Consider the following 26,600-nt stretch of genomic DNA (forward strand, 5'->3'; position numbering starts at 1 on the left):
GCGTAAAGTAGATGGCTTTGACAGATAGACATGCGGGTGGAGATAGAATCTGCATCATCCTTCGTCGCCGAATACGGGGTGTCACCGCCTGTCAAATAAATCATATGATGGAAGGCAGCCTACGAGAATGTATGGCTAGGTCATCGAGTACCCCGTCGAACGTGCTTGGTGATCGCAGACGTCGCTAGTCAGTTGGGTTTAAAGCACGTGCACCACGGAACCAGCGTAGTGGTTGATAGCCTGTTCACTAGGGTACCCCTTGTCGATGTTCGTGAGGTTTCCACCTTCGGTGGGCATCGAGGGTTTTCACACATGCGATGTTTCGCAGATCTTAGCATGGCGAATTTGTGGTGGTGCTTCCGTAGATACCAGTTATACAGCAATAAATCACGCAAACGCATACGCCTCTCCTTACCACGGCATAGATCGGAAGCCACCCCCACTCGAAAGTGAAGCGCCTGTAGTAAGCTATCAGAGCGATGTCAGTGGCGAACGGTGGTGGTGCCGTTAAGGGGGGCTTACCGCTGTGTGAATTTGCTTGTGCACCAGGCATAGATCTACAAGAAACCGAAGCTGAGCCCATCGCTAGAAGGCACAGAGGGAGAGACGTACAGTCGAGATAAGACATCGCCGCGTTGTTCTGGTCCTCGACGAGCATATCGCTGAACTCGATTTCGGAACCGTCCATGTTCTGCCTGGCGACGGTGAACTTGGGGGTGTACCCACGCTGAGCGAAGCGGTTCGCCAGTATGTTGCCGACTTGCGTCGCAAGCCGTGTTTGAAGAGACGGGAGGTAAAGCTGAGATGGAGGTCAGGGGCGGCGGGTATGCGAGGCGACCGGGATGGGCGTACTATGCGTGGGTTAACTTGATTGATGTCGTCAACGTCCAGGAGATCCTTCAGGAGTTGCGGGGAGACGCTGGCCCCGATCCATAAGATCATCGCGTCGTCGTTATCTGCAGCGAGTAGGTTAGTATGGTTATGTCACGTCTGAGGGGAGTACGCACCGATGAGGTAGACGCCATGGGACTCCATGAATAGATGACTGTCTCGCATGAGGGACGGCAGATCCACTCGACCGTTCGCATCCGGAAGGGCAATCTCGTCGTTCAAGTCGTGCAGAGCGAGCAATTGGGGATATAGATGATGCATGGTGCCTCGACAGCTCATGGAAGATAGCCTGTGTGCATAGAAGTTGCGAACATCGGCGGTAACATTGCGGTCTACATCGATGTTAACTTTCATGGAGTATCGATAATTGAGGATTCCTCACCTTTAAGGGGTTTTGTCTTCTTCATCGCCAAAACAAATAACGGCAAAGCACGGAAAGCTTCAGGGAGGATGAGCTATAAGAACGTGTCAACGGTAGGCGTCGATCAATGAGAAACAACGCACTTGGGTAGGAGCAGCGGAAGCCGCACAGAACTTCCTGTACGCATATAGAATAAGAGCGCATCTTTCGGTGAGTGACTCTTGGATCTGGACAATCCGTTGGGACGTCATTTGCGATATAGCTAGCCACAGCGTCAGCCGAAAATGATTACACTTCCACAAGAAGAACGTGCGCACCTTCACGCAGCATGTGCGACACTGTTGCGTCCATGTCCGCGTATTGGAAGACATTCCCCGCGAGTGTCACCACCCGAAGAGCCATGTTTTGCACGCGCACGCGGCGCTCCCCGTCTGTCGTGGTATACAGAATGGCGGATTGAATGAACGCATATAGTCGGTCGTCGAGAGTGCGCGCGTGCTCAAGGGTGAAAGAGACGGTTTTGTCCGCGTCCATCGTGCCGAAGTCCATGTCGCCTGCTGGATTCTCGTAGAAATTGCCATGTTGTGCGGAAACCCTCAGACCTGGTAAGATGTTAAGCGAACGCGAAAGAAGGCTGAAAAGGCAGATGCACCGACCAATGGAACAGCGAACGCGCATTGTGCACGAATGTACAGTCGTTCGGGTGAGCAGTCTCCTGAACTGCGAAGCCAGTACCGTGCGTCTCTCGAGGGCTCGAACTTGGGATGGAAGAAGATCTCGCCTCCACTGAGCGATGCAACCAGTCCTGTAACTCGTGAATGAACGCCAACTCGGCGGAACAGGTGCACTGACCTATTGATGCAATGTCGATAGGACGACTCATTCCCAGGAACATGCTGACCCCGATCCCCTCTGACGCGCACTGCTCCCCGAGGTCCTTCCACGTCTCCTCTCGAGGTTCAAATAATATCCGCTCTTTGTCCGTACCAAGGATGGATGACTCGTCAAAGTATGGCGGCAGTGCGCCAACGCCTATAGTAGGCAGGGTGGCAGCGAAAGCTACTACTTGACCGCCACGTCCTGCCTTTCACCACGTCAAATATGCACGACACCAGGCACATAACGTGACTCACCAAAGCAGCTAAGCTAGCAGTCAAAGCCGATCCCAAGGCAGCTTCCCTCTCCAGAGTTTGCTCATGTCGCGCGGGGAGCGCAGATAGCAGGTTGACGATCGCGTCTCTAGAACGGCTGGATGAGAGACAAGACAAGCGAGCAGTTTAGAAAGGACGCACCTTGAATCCACAGGGTTCACGAAAAGCCCATCAGACAGCGGCAGAAATACATCATCGACATCAGGAACAACCAGCAATGGCGGTTGTCCATCTACAGGCGACTGCAAGGAAGAGCAGATATCAGTTGCTTGTTTAGGAGGTAGATTCGTGGAGAGAAAGACGTACGGATAAGTTATAATAGTGTATTGTCTGGTCATAAACCAAAATAGCAACGCGACTTGACGATGGGAAGTATGGCGGAACAGCGGTATCTTCGCGGTCATGGAGTGCTTCTAACAGTACATTGCATGCGGCTTGGAAGAATCCAGAGCGAACGGCATCTTGTGAGGCGTCGAGCACGAACACATAGTCGAGGGGTGTGGGCTTGCGTTTCCCTTCGCGCGACGTAGGTATGAGGGAGGTGTAGAGTGGGCGAATGCTGGGGGGAGGATGAGGTGCCCAGTACGGCTCGGGGACGACGAAGTCGACGGTACCCTTGTTCAGCTCGGGGCGCTGGAGGTGGTCCAGGCGAAGGAGGCTCGCGTCAAGGTTGCAGAAGTACTCCGACACGACTATGGGACGAGGTGGAAGCCAAAGGAGCATGACGCGTGACGCAATGAGAAGCTGAGCCGGGAGCGCGAGGAAGCAGACGCGTACCTTCAGATTCGTGGTGGCAGAGATTGCACCTCCACCGCGCGCCGCCCGCGACCCATGTGCACCAGGGGTTGATGTACGCTCTGCAGCGCTCGCAGCGCGCCGGGCCGATGTCTCCAGTGTGCACGACCGGGATCGGTTCTTCTCGCGGGTCTTGCTCTGCGAAGGGCTGGATAATGGCCGCGATGGGGACTTCGCACTCGGATGCAAGGCGCGAGGAGCTGGGGATGTTCCACGTCGACATGCGTATGAAGCGCGGAGACGAGTTTCCTAGCCGCACCCCGAAGACTCCTCAGCAAAGGTCTGTGCACGCATGCAGGGAACTCACCTTGGTCAATTGCCACAAAGTCCGTGGTCGAGAGTGGGGGATGCTTCCCGGGAAGCGTCGGGTATTGCTGGTTCTCCCATCGCTCTCTGTCCATTTCTATCGTCTCGATGGGCGACGGGATTTGGTTCGGGTCGATGGCCGCGCGGAGACCCTTGTAGGGTGTGCCGGCGCTGTGCGGCGGTTGCGGGATGTGGGAGCTAGTGCCATGCGCATACATGAAGCATAGACCGAGACGAGGTATCCAAGAGGTCGCAGGGGCGGTGAGGCGGCTAGAGGGGGCAGGGGCGCGCTGCGGATGGGGAGAGACTCAGAGAGCTCGCTGTGGCTGACGACGAGCGCGACAGTCGGCGTCAAGCGCCATCCCAATTGTTTGTTTGGCTACAGCCTCTGGACCAAACTCGTCCTACGCTCTTCGTCCGAAAAGGAATTCCCGACTCCCCGCACGTCGTCAGCTTTTCCCTTACTAACCCATCGCACTCTCATCCACCGTCATGGACGATATGGACGACTTTTTGAGCGACTCTGCTGCTCTTTTTGGGGAAGCACCCGCTGATGATGGCACGATCAACTACGGACCTCTCGTGCTCACCGTCGCTCAAAAGGTGAGCGACTAATACGCATCAAGAGAAATTGTGACTGAAGGTATCAATCAGGAGGGAAAGGTGAACCTGCATCTCTGCTAAGCCCGACAAATGTCCACTGAGTTTGACTGCAGGCGAATACTCTTTTGGCAGACCACCTTTTCTCTCCCTCCCTGCTGTTAGCGGAACTCCTCGAGACAGGCGTCATCTCGCTGAAAGACAAGTCAGGTGCGTCTTTTGTCTACATGTTAGACGCTTTTCAATGTTTTGTCTGCTCGCCTGGTCATTCAAATATCACTGCTCCGGAGTCCGAAGGCCGATTTTTCGGCGAATGTGTTCATCCATTACCAAGGCAGAATGTATACGTTGAAACAATTTTTTCTTCCATTATTAAGCAGTTCTTCTCCGCTCCGAAGTTCAGCCTGACAACGCAAAGTGGAATCGACGCTTCGCGTAGCCAGACTCGTATTGGCATCACATCCTTCCTCCTTCTGTGTTTTCTGGATTCATTTGAAGTCCTCGCCGTGAGTGTAGTGGAAATGGTTCAGTCCTTGCTTCCGCTTACATGTCCACTTAAATTGGCGTATCCGAGCTGTTTCGTGAAGAAGGCGCGGTACGATAGTGATTCATCAATCGTGATCTCCTGTTTATTCGCTCCTGCGCTTCCGTTCTATTGGAAATAGTAAAACTGGATGAGAGTTTACTTACCATCGCATGTCCTAGCGCGTTATGCTGCACACGACCTCCGATTCGGATGTGCACGGAAATTGAGCCGTTGAACGATATATTCTTACTCCGAATTCGCGGGATGCCGTCGCAGACTCGCAAAGCCGGTGGAGGCTGCCCACCGCCATGATCAAACTTGGGATCATACATTCGGGCCAGCAATAGCCCTACTGGCACCTGCAGAGTCAAATTTCGAGCGCAAAGCCGACGCACATCCCGGCACAGAACGGGCTCTTGATAACCCGCGACGATTTTCTCGTCCGACCCGACCTTCTCGCTCAGAGTCAGCGCTGACCATACGCCCATCAATCTTACAGTCATCGAGCTCGGCGCCGGCTGCGCCCTCCCGTCCCTACTCGCCGCGACGCTTGCCCCGGCGGCCCCGGCCCTGGCCGTGGTCACCGACTACCCGGACGACACCATCCTGCGGAACCTCCACGCCAATGTCGCGCGCAACGCGCCACGCTTCGCTCCGAGCTGCAAGGTGCACGCCGTCGGTTACGAGTGGGGCACCGACGCCCGCCCCCTGCTGTGAGTCCGTGCGCCCCCGTCTGCGTTCACACGAAGCGCCAACCACGGCATTACCGGTAGCCGCTTGCTCGCTCCACATCTAGAGGAACACGGAAAAACGGAAGGAAAGCATGAAGGGGGCAGCGCCGGCGCCGCGGGCTTCGACGTCGTGATCATGTCCGACCTGCTGCATTTCGACCGGGCGCACGACGTGCTCGTGGGCTCGCTCGCCGCACTCCTCCGGAGGGCCCCGGACGCGCGCGCCTATATCGCGGCGGGCAAGTACACCCAGGCACACGTGTGCGACCACTTCGTACAGGAAGCGGAACAGGCGGGGTTTGTGTTGGAGGATGGAGAGGTGGCGGGGCCGTGGTCGGGGCTGCTCGAGGTCTCCGGTGGGGGCCTGGACAGGGAGCAGCTCGGAGTCAGGAAGCACATGTGTCGATGGTGGACTGGTCGTTGGAACATGTGAACCGCGGGGATCCGAGAAGAGAACGGCGTGTAGTGAACCGTGTAGATGAATTGCATTTATCATACAGTTGACGGAAGCGAGAGATGCGGAGCGGAGAAAGCGGGTAACGGAAAACCTACACTCGCGGGAGAGAGTTGAGAGGAGGAAGATTCTGGGAACCAATGAAAGCACGGATTGCGTAGCACTGTAAGCACAAATTACAACAACGGTGTCCGAAACCAGTACCTTGGCACGGCCATCGACTCATCCATGGATCGGGACAGTCAATCTGCACGAGAGTACGGCCACGGGATGGGACGGCCAGTGTGATGGCATGCCGCGGCTGTCCGACTGTCCTGGACACCTCCAAGGAACGGCTAGCAAATTCCTTGGGACCTTGGACTATGGAGTTGACGATCTCCCGTCGGAAGCGGCGTCGGAACGCGAGCGGGGCGGAGCAAGAACGCGGCCGACTACATGTCGTCCACACTCCATTCGTAGCTCTCGGCCCCCCTCCGCCGTCGCTCGTTCTGCTTTTGGTAGTATCGCTTTTCGAACCCATTACTGCGATCTGCCGTAGATAGTACTGGTCAGCGCCGTGTGAGACCATACGTACTGAGCAGTGTGACATACCGACGCCATCCCAGCGGTATCCCGGCTTTATGCCAAACCGGTTTGGCGGAGGTGGTGGACCAGTGTATTCTGGTTTCCGAGGACCTTTCGACTTCTTCTTCTGTGAACAGAGGCAAATGGATCAGCTCATTCTACCCGACCAACCCCGGAGAGCAGACGGACCATCAAGAAAGCCGCGGCGGGATCATTCCACCTCTCTTCTGCCCGCTGCTGCTCGTTGAGTTCCCGGTCATCGACTGTTCTCGCGAACGCCGTCCCCCGCATCCTCTGCTCCTCCTGTCGTCGTTTTTCCTCGTCACCCCGCTGCACGAGACCCTTCCCCCACTCCATCTTCGCCGCCTCCTTCTCCTCCCTCTCCCGCTTCAGCCGTGCCGCCTCCGCCTTCGCCGCCGCCATGTCCACCTTCCGCCCCGACGAGTCACGGTAGACCGTCTCCTGAGCTGCTGCGCGCTCCGCCTCCTCCTCCTCCCTGCTCTTCTCATCCCGCTTCGCCTTCGGCAGCCGCTTCTTGAGCTGCGCGGACGTCAGGAGCCCGCCCTTGAACGGCTGCTCGGCCTCCACCACCTGCGGCTGCTCGTCCTCCGCGGGCGGCGGCGTCTTCGCGGGGTCCTCCCCGTCCTCCCCGCCGCGCACGGTCTGCCAACCCGAGTCCGCGTCGGTGCGCTGCCGCTTCTTGAACCGGCGGTCCGCCGCGACAACCGCGTCCGCCGCGTCGTCCTCGTCCTCGCCGTCGCGCGGGACGTCGCCCCAGCCGGTCAGGTCGTCGTCTTTGATGGACGAGGAGCCCGCGCCGGGGTGGCCGCGGACGCGGCCTTGCGCTTCTTCTTCTTCGGCGGGTTCACTTTGGAGAGGATGGCGTCCGCCTTGGGTCCGGACATGTACTTTTCTGCGAGGTAGGCCTTCATCGACATGACGAAATGGGTGCTTGTATCTGTGGAGTGTAGTGTAGGAGAGATTTCGGTTTCAGAGATGGAGAAGGGAGAGACGGTGGCGAGAGGGTTGGACAAGTGATGTGCATGCTGAGCGTGGTGACTGTGAGCCACCGCGATGCGCAGGAGCGCCGGCCCGGGCACCTGCCTGCTCCCTGGCGACCGGCCCTAAATTCAACGCCTATATAGGTTGGCCGCCTGCTTCGCTGTTTCCTCAGAACATACTCAGCTAGGATCTATTTTATAGGTACTAACTCGAGTCTCGCATGTTTACACATGCCACATCCTTCTCATCCAGTCGATGAACCCGCGCCCACTCGTATAACCGAGCACATGGCCGCCTTGTGCGGTCGCGAGGACGTTTGGATCGCGCCTCCGCTCTCCCTTCGGGGTGGAGTGGGGCGCGAACCAGCGAGTTGGGCGTTTGTCTGATGGATGTTTTTTGTCGCCAGCTTTGTACATGTAGATTAGTTGCAATGCATTTTCTGTTTCTATCTCTGGCTTGGTGTGAGAGCTTGAATTGAGTGGATGGCTGCGGCCAGTGTCAAAGAAGGCTTTGTGTGTTCGAACTTGTCGGTGGATGGAGAGTTGCGCGGCGACACAGTGCAATCACCAATTGTGTTATCATATATGAGCTTATGCGCACATACAGCACATACACGGTGGAGCTCGAAAAAGCGACGCTTGCGCGAGGCAGCCAGGGTCGCTCCCGCTCCGCTCTGTTCCGCTGCTCCTGTGTGCGTGCGCGGTCGCTCTTTTTCGAGGCCCGCCGCAGCGGACCGCGTATGTGCGCGAAGCCGAGGTCTCTATCGATTTGTTACAGCTGTACTAGTGGGCGCGAAAATTTCTCGGGGGCGCTCTTACGTAGCGCCGGTTTCGGCTTTGTCGGGCGAACGGTGGCCTCGGCCACTGCCAGCAGACTGCAATGTTCCCCCGACTATCGTCACAATATGACCGGTATCATGTGTCTGAGGCCGCGGTGAGTTTCCTATTTGTGTTTTTGTGGAGCACTGAGACTTACTCAACAAAGCCGAAACACTGGATGGGCTGCAAAGCGTGCCCAGGAGCCCCAGAAGTTCGGCACGACCCTGGACTCATGCGCGGAGCCCGAGCGATGTCGGCTACCACACCCGTACGAGCAGCGTGCTGGTGGATTCCACTTCCCCGCACGCATCCACCGGCTAGATCGCCACCGGAAGGCCAAGGTCGACGAGATCTCGGAACACGTACGCTGGGATGTTGTTCTCCGCGAAGCGAGTGAGTACCGCGGCGCCAGTGAAGACAGGAATTGCGTATATTCACGCGTTCCCGCAGCATAGGCCCACCCCTTGCATCGGGCTTCGGACAGGGTGCGCGCCTGTGCGCAGTACGACTGTTACCACCTCCTCTCCGGCCGGCGACCTGCACGCCCGCGAAACGCGTTGCAATTGTCGCGGCTTCCCGGCCCTGTGGCCAAAGGACGCGTGGCCTCGCCAGCTATTTGCTACGTTGACGACATAGACGTCCGCATTGAAGGCCAAATTCCGCGCGACAAATGGCCGCCGTCACGAACTAGGACCCCCGACACTCTCCGACCGTGGTCTCTTCGAGGGGTTCATGCACCTGTAGGATCCGTGCTTGGGCATTCTCTGACTGTCCCGCACCCTGATCGTTCATTCCAGGCACCATCGACTGGTCCGGCCCGTGCACCCGTCGTTGAGCCGTCCGCCCAGGATACCCTACTTGAATCTTCAACCTCGTAAGTTCGCGTCACAACTTCATCGATAATTCACTAGAATCAAACACCGGGACAGAAGACGGAACACAGCGCTCTATTTCATCGTCGATTTCCGAGTAGCCCGTCACTCCACGAGAATCGGCCGAGGCCCGAGGTTTGCTTGATGCCCTCTACCCAAGCATAGCCTCAAATAACGATCTTTGACGTCCTGGTTCACAGGAACGAATACCTTTGCATCGTCCTCGGCATGCGAAGCTGCTATCGCCGTCGTTCTGATTCTCATGAATTGCGTACGATGCTGGAGCCAAGTCAGCTGAACATCCCTCCGATCAAGTATATGCGGTGATCCTTGCGTACGCCGGCCCGTCCACGATGACGCCTGGGCGGCCAAGCCTGACTCACAAGCGTCAAGAAGAATGCATCCGCAGGCAGAGGTACGTTTACTGAGCAGCTCTCATCCGTGCTATGGGCGCCGCTGACTGATGGCAGGAGCTAAGCACGGGTGGACACAGGGCCGCCTTCGGAGCTAATGGCAAACCACGTCAGAGACTCACACGCTAGCCGCTCTCTTCCTTGCTTGCTTTCACCATGTGCATCGTCTTCTGCGCGCCTTTGCTCGGGAGGACTGCTCGCTCCCTTCTACCTCGCCCGCGGACATGCCGCGTTGATGACATGCTGCAATGAACCACGGATCGCGCTCGGCGAGCGTTCTCCCCGGGATGAGCGCTGCTTGGTGTGCTTTTTTGTTCCACTCCGCGATATTATTGACGCTTACCGACCGACTTGCATCCAGGACATTGAACTATCCATTGACCTGGACGACGGTGACCGCGCACTCGCGCAGGAGAGCTGGGTCGATGACCGTCGTACACGCCACCCTCCTTCCTCGCACACTCGGCCTGCCCTAAACAGAAAACTGCTTCCCCACTGAGGTACAAACTCGGCCCGACGTCATCCCATGCGGTGAGAGACGGAGACGGTGTACGCGCGGGTCCCAGTCGGGTCGACGAGAAGGCAGCTTACTGGGTGTGTTGACGCGATCGGATGCAAACAGGACGCTAAACCGCAGGCTTCAACGCGCGCTTCACTGTCCCCCATCCATCCTGTGGCCCGCGCTTGGGCGCGCGCCCCCAAGCCACGCCCATCCGCCGACCGGCAGTGGACGGGTCCCGCGCATCTCATCCGCACCGCGCAGCCCGCCGCCGGGTGCGATCTAAATCTGATCGACACACCCAATCTGAATCTCCCGATGGACCCTCGCGCCATGCCCTGCCCCGGTCGTTCAGGTCCTCCCCCCTCTCCCCGCGCTCACCCGCTCAGATCGCGTATGTGTCATTTGCCGCGTTGCGAGTCCGTCGGGGCCAGCACCCGTGGCGGTGTCGGTGCAGTCGGCCTTCGCCCCTTTCATTTAGAGTCTCCTCGGATGCGGGCAATTTGAGTGATCAGTGCGGGGCCGTATATAAGCACCGTCGGACAGGCGGGTCCCCCCCATCCTCCCCCTCCTCTCTCTCCGCGGCTGGGCCCTCCTCATGCGGCCCCAGGTCAGAACTCCGCGCTCCACCGATGGCACTCACATCCACGCGGAGGCTGTGGGAGACCCACGAAACCCGCATGTCGTGTTCATTCACGAGGCGACGCTGTCCGCCCAGGTCTTCGACGGGCTTTTTGACGACCCACGATTGACCGACTACCTCTTCATTGCGGGTTCCACTTTTCTTTCTATCCATCGCTCACTAACGCTTTTTGCGATCGCCCAGGTACGGTACGACCTGCGATGTCACGGACGAAGCGGATGCGTGAGAAGCCAAGGCGACCAGCTACCCAGCCTCTACGCCGCGGACTTCGCCGCCGTCGCGGACGCGTTCGGACTCCACAAACCCATCGTGGTCGCATGGTGCGCGTCTTGTCCACTAACGAGTGCTTCTATCCACGCCAACCAACTCTCCTTTCGCAGGGGCTTCGGTTGTACGTTTCACCGCTACCACACACGATCACGGGCTGACTGCGTGTTCGCACCCGGTGCACAGCGTCCGTCGTCGCCGACCTCTGCGCTCATCTCCAGCCACCCTCCTTCACTGGCCTCGTCGCCATCGCACCCTCGCTCGACCTCGGGCATGGGCTCGGCCACACGTTTACCGCGCGCGGCCGCGCGCTCATCGACGCGCTCAGGACGACCCGCGACGCCGCGGCGTGCGGGCGCACAAAGACCGACTTTGTCGACGCCATCCTCTCTCCCGGGGAGCGCACCGCAGACGCGGTCGCCATGCGCGCGGCGTGGCTCGGCCGCAGCGTCGCGCAGGACGCGGAGGAGACCGCCGCGCTGTTATCGCGCCCGTGCTCGGTCGCGCGCCTGCTCGACGCGGGCCGGCGGGGGCTCCCGATGCTGCTCCTCGTCGGCGCGGCGGACGCGGTCGTCGACGGGGCGGCGGTCGTGCGCGGGCTCAGCGGGCACTTTCGCAACACGGAGGCGCACGTGCTCGCGGAGGCCGGCCACGCGCTGTTCGTCGACCGTCGGGACGAGTTCGTCCGGCTGCTGCTCGTGTTTGTCGGCAGGCTTGCGGTGCGTCGCTGCTTCCTCCTCCATTCCCATCGCCGTTTTTGTGCCGTGCGCTGCGCTTAGGCGATCGCGACTGCAAGGGTGTACGCTGACGCAGTACTAATTGTAGGTGATGAAGCTCATGCACTGAGCCTCTCGCATTCCCCACTCAGTCTCTGTCCTGTGTCCACTGTCCTCCCGCGCACCCGCCACACGCGGGGCACTCGATTTCGCCGCTCTCCGCTCTGTTTGCGCCTGTGCTCTGCCTGCGCCCAACGCATACTCACCCCCTTCTGTACAATAGAGCAGCCACCGGACTGTGTTGTAGACTATAGATTGTTCTAATGTTGCGCAGACCTTCGGAATCTGTCATCCGTCGACGCGTGGCCACACTTTGCACATCACTCATCCGCATCAACGCTCCTCACCACCCCGTCCACAATGACGCGCGTCGACTCGGCATTCCACTGGTACGCGCCTGATGGTTTCACGTCCTGTGTCACTGTCGTCACTGTGTGGCCAAAACGGTTCTGAGAACGTCCGCGTCGAAGAACGCGTGGGGGAACCCACGGCGGCCTCGCTACGCATGCGCACTCGGACACAAGCCATCTGCTCCTCGCGCCGGCCGCCCAAGTCTGGCAGATCCTGGGGACGTGCGCACGCGGCTGGTCGCTCTGGCCTCTGACACATCTGTGCAAACACGGTATATCACATTCGCGCTGCACGGACGCCGCGACGGCTTCCGGGCATCACACGCGCGAGCCCGAGTCACTTTCGCCGGGCCATGGCGCTACGACTAGTGTCATCCGCACTCGCAGCGCGCGGGCCGCCGGGACTTTCGATGGCGTGCTGCTGCTGCAAGAGCCTGTGCATGCTCCGGAGTCTGGAAGGCGCTGTTTCATGCGCGATTGCTCCCGTGGACGAGCGCGGCGTGCACACCTCTCCCGCCACGCCGCACGCCCCTCCGGCTCCCGTCGAACCGCGTGCGGACATGACCACACGCCGTGACGTCGACCGCGTCGGGAGGGGCTTACGCGCGCATTTTTTTCCTGGTGCCTCTCAAACACACAGTGCCCGCACCTGCGGGATCTCGAAATCGGTCCCCAGTGCTTCGAAGTCGCCGGCACTATATACGAATTGTGTTTGTGACGTGCGCATATGGGATCCCTTGGCTGAAACGGTTCCATCTTTCGCCCTGGCTCGCGCCGTGCATGGGTGGGCTTGCGTATGCAGGTGGCAGGTGGGCGTGGCCCGTCCTGCCGGGCGAGGCCACACCCATGAACCTCACGAGTAATACTCACGCACTTACAAAGGCTGTGCAGTCGCGTCCAGGGATGGATTTGGAACGAGGTCGGGAACATGCGGTGTGCCGTTACTTACCAAGCGTTACGAGCGATGCCGACCCTGGGCGCGCTGGTCCCTGCGTTACTCATCAGTACTCAGTTGTTGTGCCTTACGTACCCGTTCGATGACGATCGCGCACAGGTATCGTCTTTCGGACCTGCGCCGCGATCCGGTCCCGGGTGTTCCCGTATATTGCCCGAGTCGTCGACGCCGGGGCGCATGGCTGCCAGCTGCTCGAGGAGAACCTGGTGACCTGCGAGACGGATTCGAGTGCTGCGCACGACGATGCCGTCACGTCTAAGTTCGAATGAGACATTCGAAAGGATGTCTCTCGGCAGATCGGGAACTCAAAGTCAAGACTTGCACCGATTAACCTTCCATTGCTAGACCCCGGCCGAACCTGTCCAGCGCAGTAGGCAGGGTGAGCCCGCAGGCAGCAAGACAGGCATACCCCTCGTGTACGCGCGCGTGTTGCGGCGAATCGCGGGTGCAGCGCTGAGGTAGCATGCCCGAAAATCTATCATAAGCTTCGACATATAGTACACTGGTAAAAAATGATTTAACACTACTTCCCACCCGGAGTCGGCCATAGGCTCGTCGGGACATTACGCGCCTTGCGCAGCGCGGCCCTTCCAGTACGAGCCGTTGGGCCACTCGTACTCGTCGATGCTCGTCTCGTGCATCTCGATGCTGAGGGGGCAGATATCGCACGTTAATGGAGATCGACCACAGGGATATGCCAGTGGCGTACCTGTAACCCTCCTTGTCGTTGCTGGGCACGTTGTACCTCCCATTCTTGTTGATCGAACACGGGTACAGGAAGTGCTCGTGCAGATGGTCGACGAACTCCAGGACATTTCGCTCCATCGATCCTGAGACGGCGATGTAGTCGATCAGACTGTGACAGTCGAAGTGACCGTGCGGTGCGGTGTTTCCGTGTCAACCATTGGGATCGGGAACGCGAGTAGAAGATACGCGAAGGGACGATCACAAGTAGGTATGGACCGGGAGTGAGTGCACAGCTCCATCAGCATTTGGATCGCGGTCTCACAAGGGGGTATCGCTGACGTACCTGAGATGGATGACATACTCGCAGAGACCCACTCCACCGGCGTGGGGGCAGACGGTAACTCCGAACCTGCGGGATTGAGTGTAAGCATTGACGAACCTGAAACAGAATGGGTGGACGCTTACTTGGCCGCCATGAGAAGAACACTCAGCACTTCGCTAACACCGGCCAGACGGCACGAGTCGATCTGGCAGACATCGATGGCTTCCGCCTGAAGCAACTGCTTGAAGATCATGCGGTTGTGGGCATGCTCGCCAGTTGCGACGCCGATGCCGTACGGCTTGAGAGCCTTCCGGACAGCAGCATGGCCGAGGACATCATCCGGCGCAGTGGGCTCCTCAATGAACCTGGATGAAGGTAATGTCAGAACGGCGAGCATAACAACTAATGAAATCAGCGATCATGTTGCAGATTCTCACCAAGGCTTAATCTCCTCCAGCTCTTCACGTACTCGATCGCCTGAGGGACGTCCCACACCTGGTTCGCGTCAATCATGAGGACGCTGCCGGTGGGGCCCGCATTCTTGCCAACGAGGCCGGGACCGTTCGGGTCGCGGGGCTCCGTCCCCGCGGGGAGGTACTGCGGGTCGTCAATGATTGACCGGATGATCTTGCCTCGGCGCAGGTCGTGGTCCCGGTCGGCGCCGACCTTCATCTTGAAGTGGTTAAAGCCGGCCTCGACCGCTTCGCGCGTGAGGCGCGCGACCTTCTCGTCGCTGTAGCCAAGCCAGCCGGCGGAAGTGACGTATGCGGGGTAGCCGAGCTCGCGCACTTTAGCTTCGCGCTCCGCACGTGTTGAAGCCTTCTCCGTGAGCATCGCAAGCGCCTCTTCGCGCGTGAGCGCATCCGTGATGTAACGGAATGCGGTCGCGTCCACGATCTCTTGCTGTAGAAGGAAGGGGGGTAGGTGGAGAAGGTGAGGGGTGCGGAAGAAGACACGAACGTAGCGCACTTACCGGGGTCATATCAACCACTAGCTTCCACAGAGGCTTTCCGCGCGCGCGAGCAAACATGTCCCAGAGCGCGTTGTTCACAGCACCAAGGGCGATATGGATCACACCCTTTTCGGGCCCGATCCTTTGGGGGGCATGAGATGATGGACCTGGGTATATGCGCATGATACGTACCAACGAAGCTGAGAATCTGCAGAGAGATGGTCCCATGTCTTTCCCATGTTGCCGAAGATCTCCTCAGTGTCCTTCCCAATGAGGCGCTTGGACAGCTCCTCGATTGCCATGCACACAATGTCGTTACCGCGCCCGATGGTGAATGTCATACCGAAGCCGGTGAGTTCAGAGTCGGTGTAGAGCTTCACGTATGCCGACGAGTAGTCGCAATCCGTGTTCATGGCATCCGTGCCATCTCCGCTGAGCGACGTCGGGAAGCGGATGTCTGTGGGCGAAAGTTGGTATTGGATGTATCATCGGGCGAATGTGTAGGTACCATGTGTCTTGTATCCTACGATTTTGGGAGACATTTTGAGCGGTTTTCCCGTTTTCCTGCGAGGCAGCAAGGCGAGGAGGAGGAGGAGTAGGGGCGCATGACAGTGGTGGTAGGCTTTTAACAGGTCGAGCCCAGTGACCGTCTCCTGGTCATCGCGTCCATCCGGCCCGCCGCTGCCCCGGCCCGGATGCCACATCTTTTTGTCGGCCCGCCCGGGCCGCTCACCATCCGGACGATGGTTCGCGTCCAGGACGGTCTAGGCCAGGTCGCCTGTAGCCGACAACTGGATCCATTCGCCTCTTTTGTCCCAGCTTCCTCTCGCCGACCATTCTCCTGTTGTCATGCTCGCAACACACTTACGTCTCAACTTCGGCGAATAGCCAACAATCTTAAGCCAATTTCCACCTCTCGGAATCAACTTCTTGCGAGCACTCAGCAGACCTCGTTCCTGCCTCATTTGACAGGGTCAAACATCAGCCAGATTGTGAAGATTTCCTGGATACGGGAGCGTGAACTTGGTTGAGAGCCCGTGAAGAGCCAGAAATAGGCTCAGCGCCGCTGCACGACCCGGTGAGTAGAGGTCTGAAACAATAGTCACCCTTCAAGCTCCAACCTCAATCCGTGTCCGCCCCCGAGCTACCACCAGCCTCGAACACGAATACCCACTTGTCTTCGCATGCTTTCAGCTTCTCCTTACCCCACACAAACTCCACACTTTGTCCGAAGATCCACGGCGCTCGACCTGTGCAGCGCGTAGAAGTGAGCCGAAGTTAGGACACCGTCAGAATAGGTCTGCACATCAGAGTCGTTGAGTGGTCATTCGTACTCACGCGCTTCCAAAGCATAGTTCGCCCCTTCGAAGCAGGCGTACTCCGGCATCGGGTGCTTCAGGTGCGCGCTGACGTATTGCAAGATGAATTGCTTGAGCAGCGCACGGCTCTTAGCCTGGTTATATGCGGGTTGGGCTCGAAAGGAAAGCGCGTACATTCAACTCATGTTGCACTGCGGCGTATGTGTGGAGGAACTCGGGGCTTTCAGGTCTGTCTTCATATTGTTAATGCATCATCTGTTCGTATGGACCTGTGTGCGCACTCCGCGGACTTGAGGGTAATTTGCACGACATACGAGGACGAGGATCCAAGGTCGTCTTGATGGAGGAAGATGACGCTGGTGTCGTTGAGTGGGACACTGGGTGTCTCGTACATGGCGCGTGCGCGGGGAGGAGAACAGAGTAAGTACTTGCACAGGTCAAATAAAACGCGGTTTCTTCGCAGGTCCTTATTCGGTTCCTTCACTGGTCAATATTCAATCGAAGAAGCGTGTTATAAGCCTCCATGATGCTCCTCGAGACTTTCCATTCTGTTCGTACTCACCCACGTTTTCTCTCCCGGTTGACACCCGCCACTGCTATTTCTTGTCTCCATCCATATCTTTCTGCCCCATCTACCAGCGTCTCCCGCTCACCGTGTAGACGTTCAGCTCAATGTTCGTGTCTCGATATCTCACCCAGATTCAAAGACGTTAAAGACGAGATGCATGCACCTTCTCCCGCCCCTTTTCTTGCTCTGCTACTGCGATGAACGCCGATGGGTCTTCTAGTGGTACGTCATCCCTTCTGCACCGCCTCTTCTCCTTACGCCCGCTCTATTTCACCTCTAGCTCCTCCTGCATCGCGCGCACAGGCGATGAAAGCTCACGGGTTGTTTGCGTTTGTGCCTGCCTGTGTGCCAGACGAGTGCTGGCTGATCGATGTGTCGTGCGACGCATAGGTCGTCGTCGACCATATGACAACCCGTGGTTTCGACAGAGAGCGTCCCTTCTCCATCGCTCTCTCCCCCTCCGCGTTCACTCTGAAGCATTATCCCCCGGCAACGCGGCTCTGGCGCCTTCAGAAGTAAGTGACACAATAGCATGATGAATCACCGACAACCTTTTAACATAAGTCATAGATCTCATCGCATGACGACAGATGTCTCACACCATGCGAACTTCAAAGCAAACATATCTACCTGCACGGGTGCAGACCACGCGTGAAGTCTTGCCCTGCTTCTCACGAGGTAACGTAAATTTCGGACTTAGATGTCAATGGCACCCACGCCCTTCCGTCTAGTCCAGCGCGTGACCTCACACACCGAACCTTCACACAGGAGCACCAGAAAAAGCGTGGTATTTCTAGGTACTCGCTCCCCCGCGGCGCTGCTATCTTCGTTCGACCATATGGTCTTTCCTGCTCAGACACCTCGGAGGATGTACTAGAAGGATGAAAATGACAAGAGATGCGGCTTCTGATCCACCTCAACGGCGCAGAGGATGAGTATAAGAACAGGTTCTCCATCCCAGACCCAAGAACGCGAACGTGCAACATGTTCTCTCGCCCACTCCACCTCGCCAGTGGGCTTCTCGCCTTCGCCTTCGCCTCCCTTTCCCTCGCCAATGCCTCGACCCCCCAGAGCAGCTCCCCACTCCCCAGGGACGGCTCCCCGCTGAACGCGCCCCGCCATCTCTTCGCCCGCCAGTGCGACACCGAAGCGATCTGGCCGCCCGGCCCCGGCAGCGCGCTCGTCCCGCAAGCCCCGACCGCGGAGCTCAAGCAGATGCTGGCCGAGATCGACCCCGCGCGGATAAACGCGACGATCGCCAAGCTCGTCTCCTTCGGCACCCGCCACACGCTCTCGTCGCAGACGGACCCCGCGCGCGGGATCGGCGCGGCGCGCGACTGGCTCGTGCAGGAGATGCGCGCGCTCGCGCGCGGCGCGCCGCACGTCGCGGTCACCGCCCCGAGCTACGTCCAGCCGCCGACGGGCGAGATCCTGTTCGCGGTGAACATCACGGACGTCGTCGCGACGATCCGCGGCGCGGCGGAGCCGGGCGCGTGTACGTCGTCTCCGGCCACTACGACTCGCGGAACACGGACATCGCGAACTTCGTCGACGACGCGCCGGGCGCGGACGACGACGGCTCCGGGGTCGCGGTCGTCCTCGAGCTCCTCCGCGTGTTCGCCGCGCGCGCGCCCCGCCGGCGACGATCGTCCTCGCCGCCGTCGCGGGCGAGGAGCAGGGCCTGTTCGGGTCGGACCACCTCGCGGGGCTCCTGAAGGACGCGGGCGCGGACGTGCAGGGGATGTTCACGAACGACATCGTCGGCGCGAGCAAGGGCGACGCGGGCGCGGCGGACCCGTTCTCGATCCGGCTCTTCGCGCAGGGCATGCCGACGACGGAGTCCGCGGCGACGACCGCGAGGCGCGAGTCGATCGGGGGCGAGAACGACAGCCCCGCGCGCGAGCTCGCGCGCTTCGTGCACGAGGTCGCGACGAACGCCGCGACGAACATGACCGGTGCGTGCGCCGTCCGTCCGTCCGTCCCGTGTGCGCGCTGACCCGCTTCTGCGCCGTCGCCTTCGCTCGCGGTCCCCGGCTCCCGCGCCCGCGCCCGTGCAGTGCGCGTGATCTACCGCCTGGACCGGTACCTCCGCGGGGGCGACCACGAGCCGTTCCTCGAGCGCGGCTTCCCCGCCGCGCGCTTCACGGAGCCGCACGAGAACTTCGCGCACCAGCACCAGGACGTGCGCGTCGACGCGGCGACGGGCGAGCAGTTCGGGGACCTGCAGGAGTTCTGCGACGCGGCGTTCAACGCGCGCGTCGCGCGCGTGAACGCCGCCGCGGTCTGGGCGCTCGCGCACGCGCCGGGCACGCCGAAGAACGTGACGATCGACACGAGCGTGCTGACGAACAACAGCACGCTCGCGTGGGCGGGGGACGCGGCGGGGGACGTGGCGGGGTACGAGGTGCTGTGGCGCCCGACGGACGCGCCGTTTTGGACGACGGTGATCCCAGTGGGCTTGGTGGACCGCGCGACGGTGTTGGTGTCGAAGGACAACGCGGTGTTTGGGGTGCGGGCGGTGGGGAAGAATGGGTTCAAGAGCCCTGCGACGTTCCCCTTCCCTGGGTAGGGTGATGGGGGTGAAAAGGGCAGGATGGGAGGGTATGTCGTTTGTCTTTCTCGGGAACGGAGGCGTATAAATCTGCAGATCCCAACTTGTCAGTGATCTGATGACAAGGAGACTAGTGCAGAGCGGCGCCTCACACGAGATATGTTTCAAGCGGCTAGGCTCACGTGAATGTGGTCGAGCTCGAGCTTCTTGACAGATGCGAGGCCGTCCACTCCCTGGATGGGCTATCTCCATGGCAATGGCCTCCTGGGGTGGTGTCTCCATGCGTCGAGTGGAGTACACTGGGACCAACAACCTCAAGCATGTTGCTGTCGTGGGAATTCCCGGAGGAGTCGTCACTGGGGAAGTCATGGGGGAGTTCATCGTCATTGGAGACGCCGTCCGGCGCCTGGAGTGTGCTGGGGAGGGGGGAGGGGAGGACGAAGCGAAGAGGCCCGGAGAGCCAGAGTCCAGGCCTGTTGAGAAGGGAGGCAGGCATCCAGCTCCGGAGGGTGTCGAGCAGCTGCGGGAAATCGGCGTGGCAGTGATCCGAGGGGCGGTCGAGGGGGGCGTCGAGCGAGATCCTGAGCAGCGCGAGGCCGGCGAAGACGTTCTCGAAGAGCAAGTTCAGCCGCTCCTCCCAGTACGCCCGCGGCACGGGCAGCTCCCCAGACGAGCACAGGTGCAGATCGACGACGAGCGTGTTGAGCAGCGCGGGCCGCGGGAGGCTGCGGAGCACGCGGTCCAGGTGCGCGTAGTTCCCAGCGTGGACGTCGCGGAGGTGCAGCCCCCTCAGCTCGAGCTGGCGAGACAGATCGATGCAGAGACCTGGAGAGAAGGGCGTCAGCGTCGATCGATCGGCATCGGATCCCGGGCGATCAGACCTCCAGTCCACTCGCGCATGGAGAGCTGCAGCTCACCAGACTCGGCCCCAGAGAGTGCATGAGAGACTGCAGAGCAGAAATCGTGTCAGCTTTCTGCGGCCAGAGCATCAGGTCTCGGATGCTCCGGGAAGCAGGCTGTGTATCGCCAGGCTGTTCTCCGGGCGGAGCGCGCGGCGCAGTGCCGCAGGTCGCCGTTGCCGAGGGGTGCAGGATCCAGTCCAGGACTGCGGCTACTGCGCTAGAGTTCTCTTGCGGCTGACTGCTCGAGATCGCCTTCGAATCGAACCAGAACAAGGTGACTGGCGGAAAGTCAGGAACATGTGCAGAGGTCGAGCGCTGCGGAGCCACGAGGAAGCCGACGTTTTCAATCCTGAGGGCCTCGAGCTTGCCGAACGCACCGATCAACCTCTGGAACTCCCCGAAGTCATAGAAGCTCCCGTGGTCTATCGTGAGGTCGGTAAGAGAGGCGAGATAAAGGCCGAAAATTTGGAAGCTCCAAGGATGCAGGGGCCTGCAGTCGAACTTGATACCGGACAGGGTGAGGTGGCGGGTGGCGGAGAGGTGTTTGGGGAATATGAACGGAAAGACGTGGATCCACGGGTGGACGTCCTCCTTGCGCTCTAGCAGGCGAAGCGTGCAGAGGAAGGGGGCGACCATGGAGGTGTCTCCACTGATTCGTAACTCGTCGAACTTGCGATGCGATTTGACGCTTCCACCGCCGCGAAAGAGGAAGCGGCGGGTGGGGCCGTGAGCGCGCGGTTCGCCAGCGAACAGCTGCAGAGCGTGTCGTCGTCGACGGATCGGAGGACCATGTCGAGTACTTCGGCAGGGAGAGTGGCGAACGAGCACATGGCGGATGAGGCGATGAGAACGGAAAGAAGCCCCTATTGCGCTGCACAGGTCGCATTTAAGAGGATGGTAGCGCCGACGTTGCGAGAGTGTGTCACGTTTCACAAGGCGGTGTCCGAGACTCCGAGTGTCAAGCTGTACTCGGATTTCGAAGCGCTCTCGGAGCGACTCGAATTCGCGCGAGGGACATTAATGTGGCGCGACTTCCATGATCAGGGCTAGAATTGTAATCAGCGAATGTTCTCCCGTCGCGTTCTATCAGTCTTACCGTCGGATGTTCTTAGGGATCATTGCCTTGAGGCAGCGATGTGGTCGACCAAGTGTAAGAAGATGGCAAACAAGGTTATATTAGAACCACACACAATGCGGTCGGAAGACATGGAAGATACCAGGTGACGGCCCATGAGCCCGTCAGAAGATCGATTCGGTCGCTGGAGAGAAGTAAACAGTCACATTACCAACACCCCGTGAGTTCGGCATCTTAGATATGACTTTTCATGCAACCGCATCTGCCGTTGGAGATCTGGCATCGGGTTGATAGTAGACCGAATGAACAAGGTTGGCTGTGAGAGCAGACAACGGCGCGACGCCATAGCGAGCGGGTCTTGGGAGTGACTGGGGTGTTAAGTTGAAACGGAATGGAGCCGCGTCCATATCGATGCTTTCTTGGTGTCGCGACTCGGAGGAAGAGGACTCCGCCAGAATCCGCCCGAGCACAAGAGAGGCGCGAGATCCTCGAATCCTTCTAGTGCGGCTGATAGTTGATGAGCAAATAGGACGCTGGGCGCACGATATGCTCAGGCGCCTCCATTTCAACCTTCTATTCATAGAGGTCTTCTCCAAACGATGCCATCCTTGTCAAGGGGACGCTGCGGCAACTTGGAAGCGTATCTCGCGGCAAGATGACTGACGATAACGATGTCCCAACAGGTACCCACTGATCCACCCCTGGGTGCGCGTATGCCGCTTGGCGGAAAATTTTTGAGCGACATGAAATCTTCGCAGAAGGCGACGATGGTCCGTACCTGGCGTTCCGCTGGCGCAGGTTTACGTCTGCGAGCAAATCGCACGCGTTTGACGCGGAGACTCTTGACAGTGTCCCGACCGCTTCGGTGGTCTCGGTCAGCAACGACCAGACTCGACGGAGAGGCTGTGAGCGGCCTACCTGTCCGGGTGGGCATACAAAGGGAGGATGGAGAAGGGATCCCTCATTATTCACGTCTCCTTTGTGTTCGTCGGTCATCTCGGGAACGGCCCTGACGACGATCGCATCTCAGAAGCCGGCGACGATCCATCGCCGGGTGGGAGAGGAGTGCCTGATCCTGAGGCGAATTCGTGACATAAGTAGGGCACATAGTCACTGACAGAAGAGAGATACTGAGTGGCCAGCCTCTGACTCACCGGGTCGTTTTGATCGACCAGCAACCACACGTGACCGTGAGCATTCTCCCTGCTGGAGCTTGCCGCAAGCTCCGATCGAGCGCCTGAATTCGACTACAACCTGCTCACCCGACTGGTATCCAGAGTCCCTCGCTCACAGTACCACGCACCCCACCGCCTAGCCTCCGCTTGCTCTCCTCGTTTGACGCAAACCGCCACGCTCCGCCATCTCTCGCCCCCTTCAGAGCCGCGGCCGCGGGAGAGGAGCACACGCACGCCGGTGATGAGCCGTGGATACCATGGCGGCCGCAGCCGTCGTTCGGGACGGACACACGGGCCTCGACTCTCGAGCTTGAACGCTCGACCGTCGCGACCGCGGTCCGAGCACGCCCGTGCCGCTGGCCGGTTTGAATGCCGGTGGCACGCGGGATGTCCGCGCCCCAAGACCCGAGGCGAGCCCACCCGCACGGGAGGCGATCTGCGCCATTCGTGCGCCGGGCGGGGGCAGGTGCGCTTCCCGTCCGGGCGGGTTCTCTGCAGGCGGGGACAAACGCGCCCGGGCGAGCGGGGACTGTGTCTGTGGTGCCCACGGGCGACGTGGTGGTGCGTGTGTTCTGGGTGTCTCTGTCCAGACCGTGGCGGACGACGGCCCCACTGTGCTGACGATCCTCGAGTCTGCAACGGGCTTACACCGAGACTACAGCCGCGCCCGTGCTGGCCTTTCGCTCTTGTGAGCAGAGGACGACGAACCGACAACAAAGCCACCGTCTTCCGTGCCTCCCGTCCTCCGACACGCAGCGGAGGCGAACCGCCCGCCCGTCCCTCGTGCTGCGGTGCGCTCGTCACCCTCCGAAGCACGCCCCCGCGCCCGGACGCGTCCAGGGTCGGAAGAGCAAACGCGGCAGGTGCGAGCACCGCCGGGCGACGGACCACGTTCCTCCCCCACTTGATCGCCTCGCCCGAACGCCCCGGTCGCGCGGCCTCGCTCCGCCCACACCCGCGCGGATCGTCTGCGGACACGCGAGCGGTTCCTCGCCGTCGGACGCGGCGGGAGAAGAGGACGAGGAGGAAGGGAGCCCTTCGCGGCCCGAATTGGCTACATGGGCGGGCCACGCTGGGATCAGCTCTCGCTCGTGGGCGGGTCGCGCTGGCTCAGCTCTCATCCCTTGCTCGCGGCCAGGCCTGTGGCTGCTCCGGGAGCGCGGTGGGGCTGTGTACACGTACGGCGCGCAGAACGGCAATCCCGCTGCAGGCCATTTGGACCGACCGTGGCATGATTGGCCACAGGCGTGGCACTGGCGACGGACCTGAGATCTGGTCCGGCGCGTCCACCCTGCAGCTGGTGTCGAGCGTCGTGACCCCCTTCATAGGACGCAACCACCTCGACGCGACCCTGCGTATGGAGTATGTGCTACGTCGCGCGAAGACTCCCCGATCGCACCCCCAGGCGAGCCCGACCTGCACGGACGCTCGGGGTGCGCCCGCCTCGGACCTCGGACGCACGATCGGCTGGGGGTGGCGAAGATCCACGGCGTGCATTTGTACGTGAGGCCCAGCCGTCCGCGACCAGGAGGCAACGCGCGTGCGGTGCGTGGACGGCCGCCCCGCCGTCCCGCCGCCTGCGTTTGGGAAGCGGGTAGCCGCCGTCGGTGGGCGCGGCCACGCCGTGGGCGATGTGCTACCGCAGGCGTGCCAGGTGGACCGCGGCCCTCGCTGTGGCCTCGCGCCCCTGGTCCAACGCTCACGGGACACGAAGATTCAAGCGAGGTAGCGAGAACAAATGCGGAGCTTGGTTAGACCGCGATCAAGGGGGGACCACACAGGCCGTCCGCACCGGGCAGGCCGCCTACCAGACCACCCGTCGGGTCCAGCGTTCCCGGAGGCGATCGACCGCGCACATACCCACGCGTGCGAGATAGCCACCGTCACCGCCGCGCTGCCCTCCCGACCGTCGCCGCCGCCTCCTCCTGCGATCAAAGGGTTGAGTAGCCGGCGCGCGCGCGCGCACGTCCGCGGACCAGGACCACCCGCGCGGACCTCCGTTCGTTTTTTGGTGCGCGGGCTCGCCCCCCATCTGCTAGAGCGTGCGTGCGACTGCGCGGGGGGCGCCCGTGCGCCCGAGGACTCGAGCGTGGTCCTGGGGCGCACGAGCGTGCATACAGGAGGCGGCGCGGCCCGCGTGGTGGTCCGTGCCGCCCGAGCCCACCGTGGTGGGTCCGGCCTCGAGCTCGCGCGATGGTGAGGCATCTCGCCTGAGATCTCGCTCGGTCCGGGCGCGCGGTAGGTAGCGTGTGGCCACAGGTCCCAGATGTGCAGATATGTGGGTCGTGATCTGCCAGCGCCTTGACATCTAGAGTTATCTAGAGTTCGCGGTCGGTGTCCCAGGAGCGGCCGGGGGCTGGCCAGTTGACTAGCCGTGTCCCCGTGCCTTCCCGCGCGCGAGGTCGCGGTCGCGGTCGCGGGCAGGCGAGCGTGGCGAGAGGCGAGATGCGCGGTGCAGATGCATGGCAATTACTCGGGTCCTGTCTGTCGGCGACGCGACGCGCGCGAGGACGGGAGCGGGGAACGCGAAGGGCCCTGGTCCGCCGCTGAATGCGCTCGCAGACAGGGGTGTCTGCCTCCCTTGACCTGCGCACGCAGCGGGGCGAGCGGGAGTGCTGGTGGGCGACCGCGGCGAGAAGGCGTTAGAACGCGCGCGCACGTACGGGACGCGCGCAGGCGCGGGGGAGCGTGCCCCTGCGTGGACGGAGAGTCCTGCTCAGTTCGGGGGCGCATCTGGCAGTCGCGGCGACCAGCTGGACCCTGTCCGCGGGTCGATCAGATCCGGCTGGATGCGGCAGTCGGTGCGCCCGTTCGGGGCGCCGGCCTCCAAATGAGTAAGATGGATGGACGAAAGCTGGTGTGCGCCCGGGCCACGCTGTCCCCCCCGTCCGTTCCTGTGCGAACCCGCCGTCCACGCGCAGCGAAGAGGTATGGGAGAAAGCGATGTCGATGAGCCGTCGATGACGTCGATCGAACCACTGACCACCGCTGCGCGCGACCATGACCTAACCACATCGCCGCCGTGCATCCGCCCGTTCGACGCCTCCAGCTGGGAGGCACCGTGTGTGGTGTTGTGTCGCCGGGCACGCCTTGTGTCTTTCGCTCAAAGCGGCGAGATTGTCGTACGAACGACGCCTCGCTTCGTGTGCACCACCATGGCACCCGCGGCCGCGCAGCGCGAGAAGTCTCCGCTCGCCCGGCGCCGACTGCGTGCCCGCCCCCGCCCGCCCGGACAGGTGCCATCTGGCGAGTGCGCGAGCGAAGGCCCGTCAGCGCCGACATCGTACCGTGGGCCACCCTCGACGGCATCTCACTCTGCACGACGTTCGTCGGGGCTGCGGGGAAGAGCGACGCGCGACGACCTCGGCGGCGGCTGGTCGGTGGGCGGATTGTGCAGCGCGGACGGCGGCACTGCGGGGACGGCTGGACACCGACGCACCGACGCGTGCCTGCGCGCGCGTTCGGGGGCGACACGCGCCGCGCAGGAAGGAACCGCGGCGCGGCGCGTGCGCTCGAGCTGCGACGATGGTCGATTTCGTCGACGGGGTCTTGAGCGGGGACAGCGCGGCGCTCCCGCGCTCGCCGAACTGAACTGAACCGGCCGGCCGGCGCGCGCAGAGAGGGGAGGGGGGAGGGGGGGGTTGATGTCGACGCCTGGCCGCGCTGGTGATTCCTGCGCGCGCCGGGAGCGGTTTCGCGGCTTCGACGTCGACGGCGCGCGGACTCGCACGGGCCCGTCTATGGGTTCATTTCGCCCCCACCTCGGGGCGTACGTACTCGTCCCGGGGCGGACGCGCGTGCGGGCGTGCGGGCGTGCGTACGTACGGTGAAGATTGCATTGCAGCCTGGCGGGGCGCGGGGCTGATCATCGGTGTCCGCTGCAGGCCGCCGCGTCGTGCGGGCGTGCCGGACGGCGGTGGCGGCGACGACGGGAGAGGCGTCCCCGCGCGCGCGAGGGTGGTTCCAAGGACCGACGTCGCCGACGACGCGCGCGCACGTCATGACGGCGCGGGTCCGGACCCTCGAACCTACCCACTTGGAGGCGTGTGAGCGGGCGGACGGAAGGCTCGCGTGG

At 61.1% G+C, this 26,600-nt stretch overlaps 8 protein-coding genes across 8 annotated transcripts; 3 read left to right on the forward strand and 5 right to left on the reverse strand.

Annotated features, from left to right (window-relative positions):
- Positions 1-411: 411 nt before the first annotated feature.
- BXZ73DRAFT_92346 (sec24-like protein) lies at positions 412-3,722 on the reverse strand (the record flags this gene model as incomplete). The annotated part of the gene is made up of 16 exons (XM_048026336.1): positions 412-468; positions 523-557; positions 613-799; positions 853-956; positions 1,008-1,223; positions 1,274-1,346; positions 1,396-1,514; positions 1,570-1,854; positions 1,909-1,967; positions 1,988-2,057; positions 2,105-2,336; positions 2,386-2,491; positions 2,545-2,645; positions 2,710-3,095; positions 3,181-3,447; positions 3,506-3,722. The coding sequence occupies 16 exons, from the start codon at positions 3,720-3,722 to the stop codon at positions 412-414; spliced, it is 2,514 nt and encodes an 837-aa protein (XP_047873655.1).
- Positions 3,723-4,005: 283 nt separating this feature from the next.
- BXZ73DRAFT_53328 (uncharacterized protein) lies at positions 4,006-5,794 on the forward strand (the record flags this gene model as incomplete). Its single annotated transcript, XM_048020982.1, has 5 exons — positions 4,006-4,107; positions 4,159-4,167; positions 4,221-4,314; positions 5,130-5,343; positions 5,467-5,794. The coding sequence occupies 5 exons, from the start codon at positions 4,006-4,008 to the stop codon at positions 5,792-5,794; spliced, it is 747 nt and encodes a 248-aa protein (XP_047873656.1).
- Positions 5,795-6,246: 452 nt separating this feature from the next.
- BXZ73DRAFT_92348 (Pre-mRNA-splicing factor of RES complex-domain-containing protein) lies at positions 6,247-7,317 on the reverse strand (the record flags this gene model as incomplete). The annotated part of the gene is made up of 4 exons (XM_048026337.1): positions 6,247-6,344; positions 6,407-6,506; positions 6,569-7,247; positions 7,289-7,317. 4 exons carry the CDS (start codon positions 7,315-7,317, stop codon positions 6,247-6,249), a joined length of 906 nt encoding a protein of 301 aa, XP_047873657.1.
- Positions 7,318-10,581: 3,264 nt separating this feature from the next.
- On the forward strand, positions 10,582-11,739 carry BXZ73DRAFT_92349 (alpha/beta-hydrolase; the record flags this gene model as incomplete). Its single annotated transcript, XM_048026338.1, has 3 exons — positions 10,582-10,957; positions 11,080-11,612; positions 11,719-11,739. 3 exons carry the CDS (start codon positions 10,582-10,584, stop codon positions 11,737-11,739), a joined length of 930 nt encoding a protein of 309 aa, XP_047873658.1.
- A 1,798-nt stretch (positions 11,740-13,537) lies between these two features.
- BXZ73DRAFT_105488 (enolase C-terminal domain-like protein) lies at positions 13,538-15,477 on the reverse strand (the record flags this gene model as incomplete). Its single annotated transcript, XM_048016274.1, has 8 exons — positions 13,538-13,622; positions 13,684-13,830; positions 14,005-14,070; positions 14,127-14,348; positions 14,453-14,886; positions 14,957-15,077; positions 15,128-15,392; positions 15,444-15,477. 8 exons carry the CDS (start codon positions 15,475-15,477, stop codon positions 13,538-13,540), a joined length of 1,374 nt encoding a protein of 457 aa, XP_047873659.1.
- Positions 15,478-16,057: 580 nt separating this feature from the next.
- On the reverse strand, positions 16,058-16,648 carry BXZ73DRAFT_105489 (uncharacterized protein; the record flags this gene model as incomplete). Its single annotated transcript, XM_048016275.1, has 4 exons — positions 16,058-16,185; positions 16,274-16,364; positions 16,429-16,483; positions 16,536-16,648. The coding sequence occupies 4 exons, from the start codon at positions 16,646-16,648 to the stop codon at positions 16,058-16,060; spliced, it is 387 nt and encodes a 128-aa protein (XP_047873660.1).
- Positions 16,649-17,806: 1,158 nt separating this feature from the next.
- BXZ73DRAFT_105490 (Zn-dependent exopeptidase) lies at positions 17,807-19,391 on the forward strand (the record flags this gene model as incomplete). Its single annotated transcript, XM_048016276.1, has 3 exons — positions 17,807-18,317; positions 18,427-18,777; positions 18,880-19,391. 3 exons carry the CDS (start codon positions 17,807-17,809, stop codon positions 19,389-19,391), a joined length of 1,374 nt encoding a protein of 457 aa, XP_047873661.1.
- A 146-nt stretch (positions 19,392-19,537) lies between these two features.
- On the reverse strand, positions 19,538-20,911 carry BXZ73DRAFT_105491 (uncharacterized protein; the record flags this gene model as incomplete). The annotated part of the gene is made up of 4 exons (XM_048016277.1): positions 19,538-19,606; positions 19,672-20,198; positions 20,255-20,320; positions 20,515-20,911. 4 exons carry the CDS (start codon positions 20,909-20,911, stop codon positions 19,538-19,540), a joined length of 1,059 nt encoding a protein of 352 aa, XP_047873662.1.
- Positions 20,912-26,600: the final 5,689 nt, after the last annotated feature.

This window comes from Epithele typhae (genome assembly GCF_022376455.1).
Source record: "Epithele typhae strain CBS 203.58 chromosome Unknown BXZ73scaffold_66, whole genome shotgun sequence".
Lineage (NCBI taxonomy): Eukaryota > Fungi > Basidiomycota > Agaricomycetes > Polyporales > Epitheliaceae > Epithele > Epithele typhae.